Consider the following 22,716-nt stretch of genomic DNA (forward strand, 5'->3'; position numbering starts at 1 on the left):
TCGGTATGGTTTTGTTAAGCTCATTGAGAACATCATTATGTTATATTTGCCTTAATGATATGACTTTCTTTTAAATGATTTTCTCTTAAATACAATGTAACTCGCATTTGCCGATACATGCAACTAATGTCATGATTTACATCACTGTATATACAAATTTAGTGTAAAGCAAATCGATTCGCATCTCGAAATTACTTAGGATGACCGCAATTAAAATTGCTAAGCACGAAACGAATACCAATTCTTGTTACAACACTTTTATCCCATCCGCTTCCACATAACCCTCCACATACTTCTTACATAATCCTAGCATAAACAAATTCCACGATTTGTAAATTATCACCCGAATGTTGCCGGAAGAACGAATCGACCCCGTTTGATGACCGCGTTTTATTTCTTCAAACCATTGTCACTATCTATATTCAATGTATATTATACACAAACATAATTATTATGTAATCAACAAGAATTATACGTTAGTTCATAAACTGGCGATTGATGAGCGAACGCTTTTATTCTAAACACAAAAATGGTGGAAAAAGGCGCGAAAAGTAAGGAACTAAAATGTAACGCGTATGGGACATGGACGCAATATGACAGTGATAGTGGTATTAGAAGTGATACGAAAAAGAAAGAGAAACATTTATGGCGTAGGTCCTTCACAGACGGAGAAAGGAAACAGACAAAGGAAAAAACGTACCACGTGCAATGGGCTCAGGTGTTGGAAGAAATGTCATGGAAGTTGAACTCTGTGAGTTAATTTGTATGACCATTTGTACACTTATGACTAAAACTTAGTGTTCGTACCTCCTTTGTGTTAATGTCGCTAACCTACATAGACCTACTGTAGATAATGCTCGCGTTATAAGTCTTTCAACGTAGCAGCAATAAAGTGCTGTGAATTTACGACATTTCAATAAAAAGAATCCTCACATGCAAGTAGATCTATGTTTAGTTTAATTAACTTGCGACATTTTTAACAGAAACAGTAATAAAGTAGGGCAAATCAGTTTAGAAATTATACGCCTCTTACTTCTTACTCTAACAAAACTAAACTCTGAATGTATCATATTACTTTATTCCAAATACCTACCCTACAACACCTTACTTCGTGATACAGCCTCATTTTCGTTCACAATATTTATAATTTTGCTAACTTTCATAAAGTTTTTAACTGCAATATGATATGAATGTAGTAAATAATAAACAAATAAAAAATTTGCCTATGCATAAACAGTACCTGATATACCTAAATACCTAGACTGTTTACATGACTTCAATCTAACCAGTAGGCACTGTAATAGCCTAAAGTGTAAATTCTTAATACCATAAAACTTATTTATAGCATTATTTGTCGATAATTTTCAATATACTCTAACGGTCAATTAAACGGTATAATATTATTTTACATGATAAAAATATAAATATAAAAATTTTCTATTATAGAATTGATAATGGAGATATAACAAGACAAAGTAGTACCTATGAATTTATGTATGTATATATACCCAAGTACGAGTATGTTTCGCATAGAACACAGTAGAAACTTGTACACACAGTACACACGCTGATAATTGAAACCACCAACTCGTAATATAAACCGTTCTTCATCTATAAAACGACCACTAACCAAAGTAGTACCGCATATTCTATTAATATTAACTCTGTTTACTCTCTACATAAATGTAACACACATAATGAGAATGACTATTAACTTTTTACTGTGACCACGCTACGATCTGACGTTTATAAAATAAGTTGAACATCCTTTGAAGAATTCATTTATTTGGAGAAAATAATTTATAAACTTCATGAATAAAGTTCGTTGCTCTCAAAAACCCATAAAACAATGATAACAAAGTTCCAGTAATTTGTCAACTAATCATTCGAGATGTGATTCGCATTCCATACTAAGTGTATAAGAGCTCTTCCCGTTCTTTACCGTTCCGATATTGATTTAAGCTTATAATTTTCTAGCCTGTCGGCGTTTGTAGGATATGAGTTCCATATAACAAATTACAGTAACGGACTCCCTAACGGGAGGCTGTCCCGGTTCGGTACTCAGTTACGCAACTGTTCTTGTTTTTGCCTTTCTGTAACAACACCGATCAGTTCATAGTTCGCGGTATTGATAGGCTCAATCGCTCCACAGTTACAATTGATGTAATGCTACCGATTATGGTAAAGCTATGTGAATTATCATTCAGCTTGTAGACAATCTCGACAAGTTCAATTCAATAACGGAGTAAGGATTATCCAACCGAAAGATAATTGGAAAGTTACGGTTCGTCGAATGTATCTTAGTGGATACTGTTTGGTACTGAAATAAATTATTGATCCAAATATACAAGATTATTATAATATTTCATTTAAACTGTACAGATAAAATAATTTATTTTTGAGACGTCAAATTTTCGAAGGTTATAAACAATAGTAAGTTTATTATAATTCATGCATATTTGTAACACATAATCTTTGTGTAACATTGACCGCAACTGTTTCGTACGTGAATTGAACAGTAAACCAACAGTGAGATGAAAAACCAGTCATTATGTTAACAGTTTCAGAGATAATTACGGCCGTGATATTAATAAAATCTTTATAAAGCTTAAAACAAAAGTTCCGAGATAATAACACATTATTAAATATGTATAATGTACCGACAAAAATATAAATTTATTGATTCTTTAATTCATAAAAATCATGTAATAGAACAACTTAATACACACGATTGTTACTTCCCCTAATTTACGTAATTAACTGTGAACCATTGTTATTAAGTTACGGAAGTCACCACAAAAAATGTATGGGTAATTTTTAATAACACTTAACCCATGTGCATCAATTAAAGTGGGAAGTGCAGTGATTTGTATAGTAAAGTTCCCGGATGTACACGTGGCCCTTAATTTTGACTTTCACAAGTTTTTATTGTACCTTTTTCATACATCGGTGGTTAATAATTAGCAATATTGAAAATTAGAATGGTAAAGTGAGTTAAATTCTTTATAACACAATCGTGTATACTCATATCTTCTATACATTTTACGGGCACATTTATTATGTTATTATGTCATCCAATCATGAATTCAAATCATTTAAGAGAATATTAAAAGTTTGTTAGCGTTTGGATTATATTGTTGTAACGACTTACCGACCAAGTAACGGATTGCTTTTATGTCCTAGTTAACGTTTACCCCCATCGAAATCCTGAATCAAAACAATTCATGAATTGTTAAAGGGTACAGAAGGAAAAGTGCGTGCGTTGCGTGCTGATGCCTTCATTTATATTTATGAGACCGGCAAACAGGTTAAGTATAAAATTAAGAAAAAGTTTCACTCATTTATGTTTCTTTTTACAAGTTTTTTATATAAGTATTATAATTGTAAGAGACTAACTCGCTAATATTATATTATTTTTCTTTGCAATTATTAGTGTTGAAAATAGTATGGCGTCGATTCACAAGACTAATGAAGTTTCTTTTACGTATTTTTTTAAATTAAATTTAGAATATATATTATTAGACTTTTAGTTTTTTTAGTTTTGATTTCACTTGTATTTTTTGTAATCTTGACTTATGTTTTAAAACTATTGATAATTACATACACAGTACACTTTCGCATGAAGATGTGAATCTGAAGAAATCCACATTAATTCCATTCTTCATACATCTCAAACTGCAATTTAAACGTAAATGACACCTAACGGTGTTAAAGCTTCTTTTGTTAAGCGCTATGTAAACTGCCATGTCTCAGATTAACACTAAATCCATTATCAATTTAGAATAAACATATTATAGCAATATAGACTTTATTACAAACTTGTTAACGCCTTAAGTGGTGTGATACAATATAATAGAACACCGCATAGCCAGTGTGCAATCCACTACGTAATATGGTCAATCAGTTCAAGTGCACACTGGGGGTCATGGTTTTAATATTTTATCGGTAATGTAAATATCTACAAAGATAAAATTGTGACATCTGTTTAGAAATCACCTGATACAGAACAATCGAGTTACTTGTCCTTTTCGATCTCGGCTATGAAATGCACGCTAGTATCTACCATATTATGAATTCGCATTTATAAAGCAATTTTTAAGTTTGTGTGGACATGAAGTTCTTTGCTATTGTCCAAATTTTCATTCTTTTTTTTTTTAGTTTTTTAGTTTTTTATCCGATCTCCGAATGGACTAGAATATCATAAATAAACAATCCTCAACTAAATTTGTTTATTTTGTTTAAAATTGTTGGCCTTATATACACTTAAAACATTCATAAATTCACTATCGATTATTTTGTCTCTATTGTTTGTAAACAAACTCAATGAAATGTTATAAAATATAACCAAGTATGCCGATCACTTAAATACAAACGATCAAAGCAATGTAATGATTCGTGACCATGGCGCTCATGCGTAAATACCGTTTAGATACTAACAAGTTACATTCATCGAAAAACATTAATGATCTTTTATTTTCTCCACTGTATTTATAATCTACATTTTCCAGTTAATTTATCATCTCACTTGTGTATGAGTAATTAATTGATAATGTCCATATCAACACAACGCTTAACTTCTATTTATAAAATATCGTAAAACAATACTTGGTTAATATCAATATTTATGCCTTACAATTAACATTGCCCTGTTATCATACTTTTCAGTCAGTAAAAGATTAGTACGAAAATCAGACTAAATGAATAAACAAGATGGTTGATTATTAAAAAATCCAGTCAATATCAACTGCCATCTCAGTTAATCTCATTGAATGAAGCTATAGGCATATTAGGCGATATATATTGATAAATTTCTGATAAATAAAGCGCATTATTATAGCCTTAATTTATTTACATACCAGTACATCAAATATAATATATAAAAAAAAACTTCAATAAATTTTAAAATTCGCCTTTTTTACTCTAAGTTCGTAATGTATGGTATTCAAATAGTTTCTCACCGGATGATAAGAGCACGTGCTCTATTGTATAGAAGGTATAGTCCAAACAAAACCGACAACAGCTGTACTAAGGATAAAGAAAATAATGAAACAATAAACTTTCGACAGCCGAGATCAATGCTTTTGAAAAGCTTGTTTAACGTGTACATAATACGTAGACATCTTTACTGTCATTTAGATTTTTTATTTATTTATACCTAATACAAATACAAATACAAATACAAATTTCAAGATGCTAATAGGTAACCATAAATTACGAGGAACACCATCACGTAATAGTAATGTTGTTATCTATTTAATCGAAATTTTCAATGAAATATAAATAAGAAATAATAAATAATTATTTTATCTTTACTCGTAACCAAGTCTATAATTTCAATTAACCCCCAACCGAGTGACGATCGAGTCAGCCTCAAGGATAGCTCTACAATTGAAGCTCGGCAGGTGTGCACTAACACTAGTTAACGTGCGCACACATAGACGTTGCTGTAATGCATCGTACATAGCACGTTCGCCCTTTGTAATGTATGCGGCTGAGAGGATGCTCTACTTTAGCCTTTTTAATTATGCATAGAAAGCAGTTTGTAGCTTGTTTTATTCCACAATTTATTTTGAATATTGTAAAGACAATTTATGAAAACATAATTCTTATATGCATCGTGGTAAAATAACAATTCTAAATCGCTTTCTTAATATTATTAATTAAAATGTTATTTATGCGCAATGAGTATCTACCGGACAGCATGTTTTTTACAAAAAAAAAATTAATTATTACAATTATACATATAATAAGACAGCACAAAATTCAAAGTAGAGCATCATTCACGTTTATTTACAGCGTCCAAATGGAGGCAACCACTTTTTTTACGATCCCAACGTATTCCCTCGCCCCTTCGCATCCCGACTTCAGTTCCTTATTCTTACTCCAAACACACACCATGTGCTTCGCTTACATCCTGTATACACAGATTTTACATTACACTCTGTATTGAGGCCTTTTTGGAAGTTGTTGTGAATTATACGTTGTGTAGTGTTGAGTCTAAATGTGCTGTAAATAATGGATACGATAAACGTGGTTTTAAAAACTGGATACAAAATTGTTAAGGATTTTTCTGAACAGCATATACATGTGAGTGAAGTTAATTAAAAATTCATTTATAGTAGTATAACTTCGTGTTTGTATTGAAGTATAAAAACAACTAACAATACTTTTATGCTATTGTGACTATGAAATGAAAACTATTCGCTATGGCCTATGAAAATGTGAAAAAGTCCATTCATCAAAAGTAGGCTGCTGTATATTTCACTTAAATTATTCAACCTTGTATAAATCGTTCATTGAAACATTGAAAGGTTTATTAATGTAAAAGAGAATAACACTTCAATCATAAATGTATGAATTTCCTACATAAATAAATGTATGCAATTTAGAGCATAGCCTACATTCATAAATCTATTTATAAATATTGCATGTCTATAACTTATAAAAGCTTAACGGGATAGTAACGGAAATTATAAGCAAACGGATAGAAAAACCGATCTGATATACACTTGACCGTATGCAATTGCATTTGGCAATTTGTTCCGTCGGAATTTAGGTGAAGTTTCTATAAACTTTCACATCAACACTATACATTTAATATACCCACACCTGCTTTAATGTATGCTTAACATGATGTCATAGAATTATCTATATATGTTAATACGGTAATTTATAAATAAAACAAAAAAGCTTCGCTGAAGGTTTTTAAGTTCTCCTTTATTTTCTCAATCCCATATCCAAAGAATATTATCGACTATTTTGATTTGATTGACAATTTTAAATTTATCAAATACCCTTCACCAATATTTATTGGTAGCGCGATAATTAGGTGGTTCAATGCGTTGAGAAAGGATAAATGAGCACGGAACTCGATCTTTTAATGCTAATCCCTTTACTCTTTACTGAAATTTTTTACTTTCATGAGTATTTTCGGAGAATAACATAATTTTATCCACAAAAAGTTTATTTCAATCAATTTTGTAATATGTTATCATTGATTCCTACATGTATTATGTTTAGTGTAGCAGATAGGTGCTTAGATCACTCGCATTGTAATTATATCGATCTAATTGAATAACGATATTAGCCACAACAGAATTCCGCCTCCATTTTTTTTTTCGATTTGGTCGTAGTAGATTTTTAATGTAGATTATATTGTTTCCTTTAGATGGAGACATCAGGCGGATCAGAGAGCTCAGGGGGCGAAGACGCAGAGGCTCGGCGGTCGAGGCGTGGCCACGTGTTGGCTGAACTCCTTCAGACGGAAAGAATTTACGTACAAGAACTAGGCTCCATACTGGCTGTAAGTACGACCTTCATACATTTTAAATAAGTCCTCATTATATATTTCGAAATGCTAATGCTCATGACACAGTCCATTGAACATCCCGATATCTCTTGTGCGTTACGCGCTCTGAAAATTAAATATGCCATTGTATTAAAACTAGTGCACATCGTTTATATATGTGCTCAATGGCTTGTTATGGACCATCTGACATCTCACCAGCCACATTTATCTGATGTACTCAATGCGACGCACGCAACCACCAGCTCGGGCGCACTCATTGGAACGCGGCGCATTTAACACATTCACCAACTGCACTCGGGTGCAAGCTCTCGGTCGCGTGATACAATCCGTTGTGTGTAATATGAAATATGGAAAATATGACCTTCATAAATCTTCCGCGAACCTCAGTGTCGGCACTTCCTACTCGTGGTACTACAGAAAAAATGACAGCTCCACCACGCGGAAGAAAAAGCGACTGTCGAGGACCGCATCAGACTCGACCCTTTTTAGTGATTATGCTAATCAGATTGCAATTTTCGACAAGACAAAGAATAGAAAAAATAAAAAGGTATCTATTGAAGTCGGCAAAACAAATAGAATTAAATGTCCACGTAAGAATTTAAAACCAGTACGTATGGAGCCGTTCACTGGAAATTTCTATTACGGAAAAATACTGCCGGGATATAAAGACATACCTAACACAGAAGAAGATAAAATTAGTTATTTACCGGATTCTGACATTGTAACTCTTTCAGAAGATAATACTGCAGAGTCTTTAACAACTGCCGCTACTGTTGTAGATCTCCCGGATATCGTCAAGAATCCTATATACGGATGTATAGAGACAGATGTTCGCATATCGACCCCTGAATATTTAACAGATTCGTCAGATTCTAAGGATTCTCAACTTCAAACCAATAGTTGCACCGAATTACAACACACAATTGGTAGCAGTAAAGATTCTGACGACGTATTGACAAATATTATGAAAGATTACAAAAGAATAATGAAGGAATGGAACAGCACTATTATAGACCATTATTCCACAGTTTCTCATTCCAAAAGCTCAACGCTATGTTCAAAAAATAACACAGAAAGCTACGTTCGCAGTTTAAACTCTACCTTATCATGTCGACGAAAGAGACGAGGACATACTTTAAATAGCAGTTTCAAGTACTCATACAATCTTACTCAGTGTAAAAAATATCAAAACAATTTTAATAAGAAGTCTCGAAGTTTAAGCCGTAATCAGAAATTCAGTAATTGGACATCCAAACTACAGAACTTCAAAAATATGTTCCAAAAGACTGATGGAAACTTTCCAGTTTCAGAGCAAGATTGTTTGGAAACAATCTACGAAGACTATGAAAGGCGTTTACAGCAGTGGTGTGATACTATTAGTGAATACACTTCCTCTCAAAGCTCGGTACTACTTAATAATAGATACAAAACAGTGATTTTCCTTACTAGGTACATTAGTAATAATAATAATATCCAAAAAATGTTTCCAGGGCTATAAAGAAGAAATGGAAAAACCAGAAAATCAGCATATACTACCGGCAGGACTAATTGGACAAGCGGATGTTTTATTTGGAAATCTGCACGAACTTTTCACATTCCACCAAGAAGTATTTTTAAAAGATTTGGAAAAATCGATCTCAGCGACAGAACTAGTTGCACTCTGCTTTGTTGAAAAAGTAAGTCATCTATTTGTGTTAGAATTATTTCTATATTTTGTATTTCCTGAATCCTTGGTCTTTGTTTTAAATGTGAATAAAATTTTAGAATGAGGCGTAACAAAAATATTTATTTCCAGTTTCGCTGTTCATAACGATTGCTTTAAACAGTATCTTAACTGTCTGCGTGAAATATTGTAATATTTTTTACTACAGTTTGGCCGTTGCCGGAAAATATTTATATGACAATAATCGTTTTGTTTTAGAATAATTTTTATCTAATAAATCAAATGCTATGTGAATTTATTTCATTTACAGAAAGAAACATTCTATCACCTATACAGTTACTATTGCCAAAACATACCCCGGTCAGAAAGGTTACGAGAGACATTGGTCGACACGCACCTCTTCCTACAAGCGTGCCAACAGCGGCTCGGCCACAAACTGCCCTTGGCTGCGTATCTACTCAAACCAGTGCAGAGGATTACTAAATACCAGCTCTTAATAAAGGTTAGAACTGATATCTACATCTTGAATCTTTTCGTAATGTGTATATTATTTCAAGGGTAGAGGAAATTCGTATTTTCATTTGTTGAGTTTGCTGTGATTTTGTAGATAAGTTTCCATTTTAGTTCAGTGCTAAACCTTGATATTAATTCAAAGTATATTAAGCTATTTTTTATCCATCCGCATTTTCCACATAATCCTTTACCTTTTTTACTTCTGTTCTAATATCCCCCAGTATCGTATGTTGGATATATATATATATATATATTAACTATAAATTAAATTACATATTTAGTAGCACCACACCCACCAAACTTATTATATATATATATATATATATATATATATATATATATATATATATATTAACTATAAATTAAATTACATATTTGGTAGCACCACACCCACCAAACTTATTTATTTATGTTTTATTCCTCTGAATAGAATACAAATTGACACTTAACCTAGGTAACATTGTCACAAATGGCGGTCTTGTCTAAGAAAGACTTAGGAACTTAGTACTTACACTGAATGTATGGTCCAATATCCCAGGACCTGCTCCGGTACAGCGAGTGCGGGTCGATGAGCGCGAGCCTGCAGCAGGCGCTCGACTGCATGCTCGTCGTGCTCAAGTGCGTCAACGACTCCATGCACCAGATCGCTATTACTGGAGTGCCTGTGAGTTGACTATATAATTATTCACTTGATTTTTGTCAAGAAGTCTTAATAAAAAGTTCCAGTTCTAATCATACTAATAATCTAGGAGCCCACTACTACGGTTCATTAGTGTGATCGGCACTGATTAATGTATGGAGGATTTATTTGAGTTAGCAAACCCATTTCTATGTGTATTTTATGTGATTCTATGCATTTACATTTTTGCCATAGATGTATGTGTGTGATTTAAAAGTAAAATATGAATATAATATTCACGGTTAGTTACGGTTATAGGATTAAAAATTTCGTTATTTATTAATCGTTAAGTCATGTTGACTTTACGATTAATTGAATTTCAAACGTTAAATTATACTAAAAATAATTATTGGTTACGCACAACAATATTTACAGTGTGACAAGTGTCTTGCAGTGTTGACATTTGAATTTAAATTTATTCAAATGAGCAAGCTTTTTATGATATTATCAAGGTCCTTTGCAATACTGTGAAATTTTTGTATAGTTCTTTCTTTATGTGAATATAATATAATGTTACATCTACAGCTGGAAAGAAACGGTTTTTGAATAATTCGTCGTTGAAAATTAATTGAAAAAGAAAATTTGTTACTAATACGAATATCAACGTCTTCCTAATCAACTTTATATACTTTCCACATATATTTAATATAGACTTCATATATCGAAATTACCATTATGCACTATATTTCGAAGATAAAACTTCAATTTATCGATATGATATCTATGTCCCCCAGGTGGACCTGAACCAGCAGGGCGAGCTGCTGCTGCAGGGCTCGTTCCTGGTGGTGTCGGAGAACAAGCGCGACCTGCGGCTGCGCCTGCGCCCGCGCCGCCGCCACATCTTCCTCTACGAGAAGGCGATGCTCTTCTGCAAGCCCGCCGCTAAGAACAGCCACAATAAGACCTATCACTTCAAACATGACTTGCAGGTGAGCGTTTGTCAAGAGTAATCATTATAAAAAATCATTTCTCATATATGTGACATATCACGTACAGTATTTGGTAATTTATTTGTGTATACTATCGAATATTTTCTTAACGGGCATGGCACACAAGTCGTACAGTCATCCATACGCGCCGTCCGCAGATGTCGCAGATCGGGCTGACGGAGTCGGTGAAGGGCGACCCGCGCAAGTTCGAGGTGTGGCGGCAGGGGCGCGCCGAGGTGCACACCATCACCGCGCCCTCCGCCGACGCCAAGCGCGCCTGGGTCGAGCGCATCAAGCGCGTGCTGCTCGACCAGCTGCACGAGCTCAAGGGCGAGCGCGGCCGCCAGTACGCGGCGCACCACAGGTACGCGTGACGCGTGACGCGTGCGTCTCATAAATTCGCTAGCCCGCCGACGCAGGCCGGAAAAATCCGTTGGCCAATATGAAAAATAAAATTATGTTGGCAACGTGCGCCCACGCTTTAAATAATAAAACCACGTTTATATCCTATAACTTACTATTGTAAAACTTTACTTACTATAACTATTTAATTTACTTATACAACATGATGTTCACAGAACGCTTATACAGACGAGTTCATGGGACATAGGGCCCCAAAAGGAGCGGGCGCACCCGGGCGGGCACCCCGCGCGCACCGCCTCGTGCGACGCGCACGACGAGCCGTGCTGGTCCACCGACCCGTCCGACGACGACGAGGAGGAGCCCGAGCACGCGCCGGTGAGCTCCCGCCCTTATGCCGCCGCGAGCCTCTCGCCCTCACTATAAACCATTTTTAAATTTCGAACGTAGCCTCGCCGTTTTTGACAGACCACAGATAATTAATGTAAATTATGAAAATTTATTAACATGTACATAATTTATTATCGATGTTACTGTATAGATGTACATTTCAGTTGAATTTGTTAAATAAAAAATTTATTATGTTTACTAACATGAAGACTATTAGACGCCTAACACTTGGGATAGCTTAGTGGTGCAAACAATTAATGGTTACTAATTTTGGGTTTACAGTGTGAGTGAAGTGACCACTCTATATGTAAGTGTAAAGTGTACTTATCAAGGAATGTGGGCTAATAGTCACCGGGTAGCGCATGAATAGGCTGCCATCCCAAACCGCACTACGCTTCCCGGAATAACAGATTACGATAACAATTAATGGAATGAGAATTGGTAGTATCTCCAATAGTTAGATGTGTGCAGAGATACTACAAGTTCTCGACGTCGCAACCTATAGAGATAAAACTGTTCACGTCCGCCGCCGCATTTTTGTTAGCATCCCACCAAATCATCGCTTATAGAATCAATAGCAACACGAGCTAAGTTAAAGTACATTTTATTTGTGCACCCGACACATTAACAGAGAAATTTATTTTGCAATGAACTCGCATTTGGAATGTATAGTGACCGCCATATTGCGGCGAGTGCGCCGCGCGACAAGATGGCCGCCATGTTGTATGTTGTGTTGTTCAACAGGTGACGGAGGCCGTGGGTCTCAACGGTACCATCCACAGAATGGTACAGTTCTTTTCTGTATCGGGCTCGGCACAAGCCAACTCCACGTTTTACGTGTCACAGTACTGATAGAGTGCCTTCGCGGGCTTTGTATATAAAAGACTGATTTAGATATCCAAAGTATGTTATAACCAAAGAAATCGGCGTTACGTTGGATATGTCAGTTGTATTTGCTGAACATTTATATCGTGTAAGTCATGTTTTGTTTTGTATGACACTCATTGTCGTGTGCTTTGATGATACTTTCGTGCGCTTCGCTTATCGATGTTGTATGTATATTTATTGAAAAGCTATATTGACTGTATAGATAATCATCTTATTAGAAACTGTCTTTTCATTTCTGAATATTATTCATATATTTTTTAATACACGCAGTGCTATATTATTGATCCGGGATATACAAATTGAAACGTTTTGATATCACTCAATTATTCTGCCATAGCACATCGCGATTTCAAAAGCACATTTTTTTGTTACCTTCATCTTCTACTAAAAGCCTCTTACTAACATGATAATATACAAATAATATAATCAACACAAACAGTTAGCTTCAGTATCGAGCTGAAACTTACATATCCTATTACAATTCAGCCTCAAATAAATACTTACATGTATATATTTAAATATTAATTAGTATAATACAAAACTAATAAAAACATGTATAATAATACTTTACTTATAAAATGTATTATGATATTATATATAATTATTATTTGAGTTTAGTGTATGACATTATATTATTCAACCATGCGTATGCGTGCATGGCTTAGCCAAAAGCAGTTAAATACTTATATAATTATTGATATCAAATATATGAATTCCGTCTCAACTATTCAAATGTCAATATTTTAACTGTTACACATACTTAAATAATAAAAATAGTACATATTCTACATCTAATTTGTTACTACAGTTAAAATATTGTATGAAAGTTTTGAATAAAACGGTGTTGCAAGTTGCATGATAATACGGAGATGTTTGAAACACGCGAAGTGATAATGGCGTATAAACACGCATGTCATCGATGTGCTGAGATTAACATTAATTATTAAGGTGTTTATGGACTTAATGCGTGCATGATTGTGTCGTGTAGATAACGGTGTACTAACATAAACAAAACACTAATAATGCTACAACCCAATTAAATATGTTGACATTAACAATTTAATTTTTCGCCATAATTAGGTCACTCTGGGAGTATACTTTGATTACGTTTCCGTATCGAGGTACTATTTGTAATTGGATTAAACAATCATAGCTAATATTAATTTTCCATTAGCGGTTATTTCATAATAATATTGCCAGTAACATTGCGTAAGGAAATAAAGAAGATATTATATAGATATTATTCTCTACATCCACATTGGTCTAGTATACATTGTTTTAGATGGTATTTTTAGTGTTACAAAGTGTTGTTTGTTAGAATCGTTAAATTATATAATAACTGAAAAAAGGACAGTATTTCATTAGAATATACTGTTAATGATAACCTTGTCTCAAAATGTTACTAATTGTTTTATTGAGTATATATTCTTTAAGAAACATATAACTAAAGGTAAAGGAGTACACATAGTAATGGACATTATCGATTTTGATGTGGTATTTTCCCAATTTACCTGCAACCTGGTGGTTTATTACAATGCTACTACATTCATAATATATAATATGCAGTATATTCTACACCAAAACTAATGTAAACGAACTTTAGGTCTTAAAATAAATTATGAATTTACACTTTGTTTACTAAAGGTCGTTTACGTCAATAGATGTAGTCTAGATAGAGAATACTAAATGTTTCAAATAAAAGACTTTACAACCCCATATAAGAAAAATATATGCGAGTATATGACAACCCTAGAACAATTCTAAACTGATAAATAAAATGTCATAAGTATGTGCAAGTATTAAGTACATATCATAATTAGTTAGATTGGGTGTTGCAATATAGCCTAGGCTATAACCTAATGGAGCATCTTCTGACAAAAGTTAATTTGAAACCTGGAAGTATGCACTCTTCCAAGTTTTAAAATTCAATTCTAATGAAGTCAAGGCTCTGTTAGGTCGATTGACTATTAAATCCACCTGATACAATATTCTAAATATGGTTCGAAAAAAAAGCAAATTCGTGTAAAGTCTTCCATTTGAAAGTTCTATAAAATGTGATTGGATAAAGCGTAACGATGTTGGGTGTGTGGGCAGGCGGTGGGCAGCTCGCTGGTGGCGCTGTCGGAGTACGCGGCGGTGGGCGCCAGCGAGGTGTCGCTGCGCGAGGGGCAGCACGCCGAGCTGCTCAAGGTGGGCTGCGCGGGCTGGTGGTACGTGCGCCTCGCAGGTATGTACCAAGTGTGCTTAATTTGTGAGTTTTTCTGTATTTATTTGCGTACATGTCTTCTCCTGCCTCTCTATTTATACATCGGTCTCCCTTCCTCTCCCTCTATGTATCCGTCTCTCTCCCTCTCTTTCAACCGACTTCAAAAAGGAGGGAGTTGTAAATGTTTTTTTTTATTTGTTTTGTTACCTCATAACATTTTACTGGGTGAACCAAGTTTTATGATTATTTTTTTTACTTAGAGGCTGACAGCACATAAGGTCCCCTTTATATTTGCTTAAATATTTAATTATATTTTGGATCACCCCCAGGAGTCAGTAGACTATAATGTTGATTCAAAAAATTTATAAAGTTAATTTTATAGATTGGTCAACAAAACTTCTTCCCAGTTAAAATATGGACTAACTTACACCTCTTCTATGTGTTTTCTACCACAAAAAGTGTACAATATAAGGTGGTCCAACGTTGCAGGCGGCGGCGGCGAGGGCTGGGCGCCGGCCGCGTACCTCGACACGCGCAAGACCAGCCGCTCCTCCAGCCGCTCGCACGAACACTAGCCACGCGCTACTCGCTACACACAGTATTGGCATTCACTTCGATCTCTCGTTCCACCGATACCGGAATGCGAGATCTGCGTACGGCTGCCGGAATCGCTGATTCCGTGTGACCATTTGTTGTGTTTATAAATTGTTCCAAATTCATTTTCTGACGGTTTTGATGTCGAACGTTTTTGGTGTTATGTTATGGCATGAAATGCATTCTTTTCGAAACGGTGCCTGATCTTTTCAAGTTTTACATGTAAATAAATTGGTGTTATTTAGTTTCTTTATATTATCATGGAGTTATTTTTATACCTAAAGTGAGCCTTACATTATAAACAATTTTAATGGTAGAATTTGGATTTTACACTTTAGTAGTTTGTACCTTGTAACAGTCTGCGGAATTATCAGTTTTAAACAAAGCTTATGCTAAATGAATATTTAAAGTATATAACAGCTTTATATTTACCCCTTATTCAAAATGATAATGTATTACTTTAATTAAATAAGGGACTAAATATGATAACGATTAATAAGTCTCAAATAAACATCGGAGCTTTTTTCCAAACTGATAATTCCGACCCACCTGCAATATGTCACGTACCAATCCGAGCAAGCGGCTCCCACCCTCGTTACTGTTAATATACAATGACATTGTTAGTATATGTATGTAAATGTTGTTCTGTAGGCTTTATTGTAATTAGTGTAACACGTGTGCACGAGTATCCAAAGCAATGTAGTGGCGTAGAGAGATGTTGGCGGCCGTTCGTTTCGTACTTTTGTAAATATTGTTTAGGATGTAGTAATTTATTTGGAAGCTAGACGAGTATTATGTCTCAAATGTCCATGACAGATTCTGTAGATAGATTAATTCTTACATAGATGTACCTACATCTCACGATGCGACAATAGACCTCCGTAAATTTCTTCCTACAGATTATTAAGCATAATAGTAATTTTTAAATAATATTAATATACACTTAAGCGACAATAATTGTTTTGTATTGTGCGTCGTGAAATGTAAAGTTTATATGGGATTCTAATATACGTAGCTATCAGTGGAAAGTGTAAAGTTTTCATATCCATGTGTACCTTATCATATCATTGTCGCTTTGCGTTGAATATATTTAAAAGATTATATATTTTAAGATTATTGGATTATATGTGAGTGAAACGCTGGTGCATGTTTGCTTTTTGGTGTTCAGAATACGTACTAGTCGGTATACATTAGTGTCGGTGTTAAAATGTTTGTCTTGTAAAATCAGTAGTTGTGATTTTATTTTGTATATCATCAAATGCATTTTCTTTTGAAGTATACATTGTAATTGAAATACAAATGAACTTAATTACATGAATTTTGCCCATTTCTTTAGTTGTTTCATTTTGTTTTATTCATTCTAGGTTTATTTCTTTCATACTTTTTATCGATCTGTCTACATCGTGAAGATGAAAATTAATCTCACATAATATACACGATTTACTTTTCCCATACGTCCATCAAGTTCAGGTTATAAGACCGGGGGGGCTCCCACTTCTGTATTTTTTAAATAAACCCAACATAACCTAACCCATCATATCGAATGCCCATTTCGCAATGTAACAAATTCACATACATACATTTATAATCTACCGAAGAATTATGCATTACATTGTAAGCAGTATATTACGAATCACAATGTTTCGGCAGATTCGATCTCGCGGAATGGATTCCCGCAATTTTAGTCTAACGGCGTTCAAAATTTTACGGAGACAAAAAATATTGTTTGGCTGTGAAAAGCTCAGGGATAAGTTTAATCAAGCATAATATAATTAGGTATAATGCTTAAGTAAAGATATGATACTTATTTTGAATTAAAATCTAAAAGTAGTTCTACTCTTTTTGAAATACATCGTATATTGTATATCTACCTACAACTTAAGAAACTTATATTTTACTGAGTACAAATATCTACTAGTAACTAGACTATTCTCATAGAGTTACCTCTTTATAATAAAATGTAATCAAACTAATTACATATTTATTAAATAACTTGTTGGAGTTTTGTGGAAACATTGTTTATTATCGATTAATCTATGGATATTATCTTAGAAACAATAATCATATTTTATACAGTACGCAATATGTACGTATGTTATGTACGTTATTCAAGAAAGTTTTGTCTATAGGACCACCCTGCAGTTGTTGCAATAAATCAATAATTATTATCTTTACTGTTTACGACTTTAGATTTTTTTTCTGAATACGCTAATGTGTGATTTAATGGAAGTATTACTTATAAATATACCAAACTATAGATATTGTAAGTCGGGCATCCTTATCTTGTCTATGCCTTTGTTATCTCAAAATTGTATAGCCTTGGTATTCAAATATCGCTAAAACATTAGTCTTCAGAGGTATGAGAAAGCGCTGCGATGTTGCTACCTTCTGTAGTGGAGAGTGGAGGATTTGAGTGCTTCTATCGCACGACTTTGACACAGTACAAATGGGTCAGTAATGCAGTGTATTCCAGTAACCTTTATCACCTGTTGCAGAGTAATTTTCTCAATAAAGATTTCATTGTAATATTATCTGTATTCACATTATATGTAAGCGTGTAACCTATGCGCCTCACGAACTTGTGGAAATCGTATTAAACCACCTCACGCAGTGACGCCACTGCAGTGCTTTATCAGTTCCTCTTAATTGAAGACGCCAGAAAGTTTCAAAATCTATGCTCTTAAAAACCTTATCGAGCTTAGATATTGTATTATTTAGAAATATTTAATACTAATCTGAATATCTATTACATAATTGTACGATTAAAATAAATGTTTTAAAATTAAGATTTGTGTTTTATGAAAAAGCTTTTTTGTATATAAAGTTTAATTTAAAAAATCTATAGTACAAATTCATACCATAGGACTATTTATATTTAAGTTGCGCCAATATCTTTACATTAATTTAACTAAACACGTGATATACTACCAAAATCATATAGCAACATGCCTTATCTAGAACTGAAATAAAATTAAACACACATACATGATTCCATTCCACTGTATTTGTACAAGAAAAAAATTGTCTCTAAAATAGATTTAACTATTATCCAGAAAACAGTAAATAGTAAACAGACACCAATCAATCACATTTATAAAAAGTAATATTTGTACAAAACATTTCAGCTTAAAGATAAAGTAATGCTTATAAAGCAGCTCTAGCTCTATTAAAGATTCGGGTTTTGAAAATGTTATCAATTTTACTGAAGACATCATCAGCTGACTTTGATGCATCAACTCTGTAGTGGAGACCTTGTCTCATGTAGTAGTCTACTAGAGGCACCGTTTGTTTGTGATATGTAGCTAACCGGTTTTTAAGCGCATCAACATTATCATCAGAGCGCCTAATTAGCGGCTCCCCTGTGACATCATCAGTCATTGGCTTCTGAGGAGGGTGGAACTCCTCATGGTAACTTCGACCACTTGGAGTATGTATCAATCTCCCTGTGATTCTCCTTACCAGTAAACTATCTTGTATACCAAACTCAATTACAGCATCCAAAGCTGTTTTCCGTTTGGCTAGTAAATCATCGAGCTGAAAGTATTTAATTTATAATGAATAATGACATTCTCAAATATTAACAACATGTATACTATTTCGTGAATCACTAAATCCTTAAGTTCATGATAAATATACTTTAGAGAAGTCTAATATATATTGTGATTCTAAAATAAAGTAGATAGCTGGAAATGGTGAATCCATTTTTTTATTTGTTTGCAGAATATGTTCTGCACTTATACACTATGGTATGAGGAATCTCATAGAATTAAGTCACAAGTCATAAATTGCACCTTTTAAAAGATTTCAAAAGCAAAAAATATAATAGTTTAAAAAAACTATGAAACACGCTTTAACAAAAATCATATTTTGCAAATTGAAAACTGGAATAATTTTATCAAATTAGTGTATTGTCATCGGTCCTCAATAAATCTACAAAGTTTGAACGAAATCTGGCCGTTTAAAGTGGGTCAAAATCGCGCCCAAAGAAGTCAGTTACAAACAAACAAACAAACATACAAACAAACAAACAAACAAACATACAGGTGAAGTTAATAAAAGCGTGTTAAAAAAAAAGGTGTGTGTGCGATTCACACATGATAGAAGTGAAACTTCAGTAAATCGACAAAAGAATGAATAAAATAGTATGTATATTTCTGTCTCATTCTTTGCCGGCTTCATTCTACACATTTTTGTATTTGTGTCTCTTACCTGTCGTTTTTCCGTTGCATCAGGTTTGAAATCACAACGATTGTAAAGAAGTTTCACTTCAATAAACCTACTATTAAATCTTGTTCATAATAAAAGTAAAATTTTTGAACTTAACACAATTTCAAGTTTGAAATTAAATTTAATTTTGTAAAAAATTAATTTCCATAACACATACTTTTTCTGCCTGTGGCACGCTTCTTGGGAAACCATCTAACAAGAAGCCATTTTTACATTCAGGCTTGTCCAAATTTTTGTCGATCATGTCAACCACCATGTCATCGGAGACCAACTTTCCTTCATCCATAACTTTCTTTAAACGGCGGCCCAGCTCCGAGCCGGAGCTCACCTCCGCTCGCAGCATGTCTCCAGTAGATAAATGACATACACAATATTTTTCTTTTAGACGTGGAGCCTAAAAACAACAAGAATATCAATCTCATAACACCATTATCATTTTGCTTATATAACAGTGTAAATATTGTGGACTTTAGTAAAAACAAATGAAATGATAAGAGATGTAAAGTTCAAGCGCGCTTTTCTACGTGATATTTAGAATAACGAGTGATATTACGAAAAACTCACTTGAGTACCCTTGCCTGATCCTGGTGGGCCCAATAGGACTGCTCTTATGCCGATAGGGTCATTATCCGGCCTAGGTTTAACTTCAGCAGCGGTTGGTGCCATTATTCTGAAATAATTGAGAGTTTAAAAGGTAAAACCGTGCCGATAGAAATTACGTAAGAAATAAACGTTCTGTTCTTCCTGTTATCAAGCAAATGTTTATCTTAATCAAAATGTACATACCCAAATCAAAACTGATTACAAAATCTCGCTGTTAAATTGGCTAAATTGATGTATCATGTGCTCAAGGTGCAGTGCACTGCGAAAACTGACAGTGACATGTGGTGACTGGTGAACATTGACAAAGCGTAGAGCAACGTCGACTTATATTTGTCATTTGTTAATAATTAAAAAAAAGCTGCGTTCTCATCTCATGGTTCCTGTCTTGAATGCTTGCTTGTTTCGTTTGCAATGTACTGTATTATGTCAAGTACTGTATTTTACTCAAATAATCCAAAGCTGTGCATATAAGAAAACGTGTCTCCAAATATCATGCAAAGCTTTTTAAGTGTTTAATGATAAGTCTTGGTAAAAGTACTAATTAGGACATAATTTTATGCTAACATGCAGCTACCACACTAAAGTCGTCATGTTTTTAAGTTTGTCACTCTCCGTTGGGTGTTAATACATTGTTATGCAGATGTCAATGTAGGCCAATAATAAAAGTATTAGTATAATTAGCTCTTAATATGTTGTTTATGTAGTCCCTGTATGGGAATTGCATTTGTTACATTTTCTCGTCAATACCTAAATTTTAATAATAATAAACATTGGATTTTTCAAATATAATGAATATGTATGGGAATGGAACATGTATGGGCTCATAATAAAACGAAAAGGAACATTAAACATGTTTATTGTATCAAAATTATAAATCAGTTTGGCAAATATAAAGAAAAACAACCGACATAAAATGGAAATAATCCTCATCATTATTTATTTGTACATCTGTTAAATTTGAGTATGCAGTTTCAATTTCCTGGAGTGAAGTGTCCAGTATTTCATCACTATCTCTGGTTGTTTCAGCCCATGAGACGCGCTTAAGGCTTCGTGGGCTTTCCTTCTTCTTATCAGGAGCTGGAGTAGAGTGGGACACGGGCGAGGGTGGTTCCTTGGTCGGAGTTTGCGCGCATTTGTCCAAGAAGTGTTTGCGGAGTATAAATTCTCGCATGGAATCTTGTGAAGCTCGTTTCGGGGGAGGAGGAGGGGGTAAAGCTAAATCGTCGTTGTCTTCTATTGACGGGTTTTGTTCTCTTTTCACTTCCTCAAGTCTTCTAGTTTCCTCTTCATCGGCTGCTAAAGGCCAAGCGCCCAGTTTATTTCGCGCCAAATGCGGACGATTATGGGCGGCACAAAGAATTCTTTTGCGCACAAAATCGTGGTACACAGTTAACTCAGAAGCTAGTTCGCGACGAACGAGCTGCTTGTGTCGAGTCGGTACACTTCGATCACGAACTGCTAGGAGAGCCTGAAATAAATAATTTTATGTATTGCTAGTTTTTTAATAACATTCAAAGATACTCAAACTGATACTGGTAGTGATTCCACTAATTTACACTCGTCAATCTGCAATAAATTTATTATTCCTTGAATATTTGTGACTAGTAACGTTAACGTAGGAGATGATACAAATACGCAAACAAGCAACGCTTTGGCGGGTAATACAGTCGTATATAATATACATATCTTGCGAAGAATAATACAGTAACATACTCAGATTAAACGTCAGTTCGGTGTATGTTCTGGTGAAGTATCAACGCACTAAACAAGCGCACATATACAAGTGCAGTAGAAGCGCACCTGCGAGGCGAGCAGCGTGAGCGCCGCCTGCAGCGCGCCGGCGAGCAGCTTCTCGCTGGCGGGCGGCAGCGCGCTGGCGGCGGACGACACGCTCGCCACCGACTCGCTGCGCAGCGCGCGCCGCGCCTCGCCCGGGCTGCCCGAGCACGAGCACGCGCGCCGCCGCCCGCCCGCACCCGCCGCGCCCGCGCCCGCACCCGCCGCGCCGCCCCCCGCGCCGCCCGGCGAACGCGCGCCGCTCGTCTCCTCCGAGTGGTACGCCTGTGTATAGCACAATAATAACAATAACCAAAATCTTCTTTCCTATCCACCAATATAGACAATAAAATAAACAAATAAATTATATGCAGTGGTTATACTTTCTTCGCCCCTTTAAAGAGCTCAACACACACTATATAAATAAATTAAGGCCTATATGTCTCAAACGCATTCAGCGCAGTTTCATTTACACACAATCAGTTAGTACTTAAAGAAAAAAAAATAAATTAAATAAATATGTAATTTCTTCAAGACACAATAGACATACATGATTCAAAGAGCGCGTCAACAAACAGA

The 22,716-nt window shown here is 34.7% G+C and overlaps 3 protein-coding genes across 10 annotated transcripts in view; 1 reads left to right on the plus strand and 2 right to left on the minus strand.

The window, feature by feature from the left end:
* Positions 1 to 16,643, plus strand: part of LOC119829249 (guanine nucleotide exchange factor DBS-like) — a 74,972-nt gene extending 58,329 nt beyond the window's left edge. For 6 of the 8 annotated variants that reach the window (XM_038351649.1, XM_038351656.1, XM_038351652.1 and 3 more), the window contains exons 12-20: positions 7,169 to 7,303; positions 8,800 to 8,985; positions 9,283 to 9,474; positions 10,024 to 10,149; positions 10,899 to 11,093; positions 11,252 to 11,457; positions 11,672 to 11,831; positions 14,826 to 14,958; positions 15,427 to 16,643. In XM_038351649.1, the coding sequence (XP_038207577.1) occupies positions 7,169 to 7,303; positions 8,800 to 8,985; positions 9,283 to 9,474; positions 10,024 to 10,149; positions 10,899 to 11,093; positions 11,252 to 11,457; positions 11,672 to 11,831; positions 14,826 to 14,958; positions 15,427 to 15,512 (1,419 nt within the window). In that variant the 3' untranslated portion in view covers positions 15,513 to 16,643. Of the gene's footprint in view, positions 1 to 7,168; positions 7,304 to 8,799; positions 8,986 to 9,282; positions 9,475 to 10,023; positions 10,150 to 10,898; positions 11,094 to 11,251; positions 11,458 to 11,671; positions 11,832 to 12,125; positions 12,151 to 12,587; positions 12,817 to 14,825; positions 14,960 to 15,426 lie in introns of those variants that run through there. The other 2 variants (XR_005287802.1, XM_038351655.1) reach the window with 2 other exon arrangements.
* A 1,872-nt stretch (positions 16,644 to 18,515) lies between these two features.
* On the minus strand, positions 18,516 to 20,664 carry LOC119829250 (adenylate kinase). Its single transcript, XM_038351657.1, has 4 exons — positions 20,545 to 20,664; positions 20,323 to 20,428; positions 19,916 to 20,152; positions 18,516 to 19,065 (listed from the first exon to the last, which is right to left on the minus strand). Exons 2-4 carry the CDS (start codon positions 20,422 to 20,424, stop codon positions 18,676 to 18,678), a joined length of 729 nt encoding a protein of 242 aa, XP_038207585.1. The 5' UTR covers positions 20,425 to 20,428; positions 20,545 to 20,664; the 3' UTR covers positions 18,516 to 18,675.
* A 537-nt stretch (positions 20,665 to 21,201) lies between these two features.
* Positions 21,202 to 22,716, minus strand: part of LOC119829563 (nucleoporin Nup188) — a 10,107-nt gene continuing 8,592 nt past the window's right edge. The window contains exons 15-16 of the mRNA XM_038352132.1: positions 22,162 to 22,422; positions 21,202 to 21,829 (exon numbers count right to left, since the gene is read on the minus strand). Of these exons, the coding sequence (XP_038208060.1) occupies positions 21,230 to 21,829; positions 22,162 to 22,422 (861 nt within the window). The 3' untranslated portion in view covers positions 21,202 to 21,229. The remainder of the gene's footprint in view (positions 21,830 to 22,161; positions 22,423 to 22,716) is intronic.

Source organism: Zerene cesonia, chromosome 10 (genome assembly GCF_012273895.1).
Source record: "Zerene cesonia ecotype Mississippi chromosome 10, Zerene_cesonia_1.1, whole genome shotgun sequence".
NCBI lineage: Eukaryota > Metazoa > Arthropoda > Insecta > Lepidoptera > Pieridae > Zerene > Zerene cesonia.

Excerpts from the sequence above, each read along its gene's own strand:
- LOC119829250 (XM_038351657.1), bottom strand. The coding sequence starts at position 20,424 with ATGGCACCAACCGCTGCTGAAGTTAAACCTAGGCCGGATAATGACCCT. Across the intron at positions 20,153-20,322 it reads GATCAGGCAAGGGTACTCAA|GCTCCACGTCTAAAAGAAAA; the intron begins GTGAGTTTTTCG and ends TGTTGTTTTTAG. Across the intron at positions 19,066-19,915 it reads GCGTGCCACAGGCAGAAAAA|CTCGATGATTTACTAGCCAA; the intron begins GTATGTGTTATG and ends AAATACTTTCAG.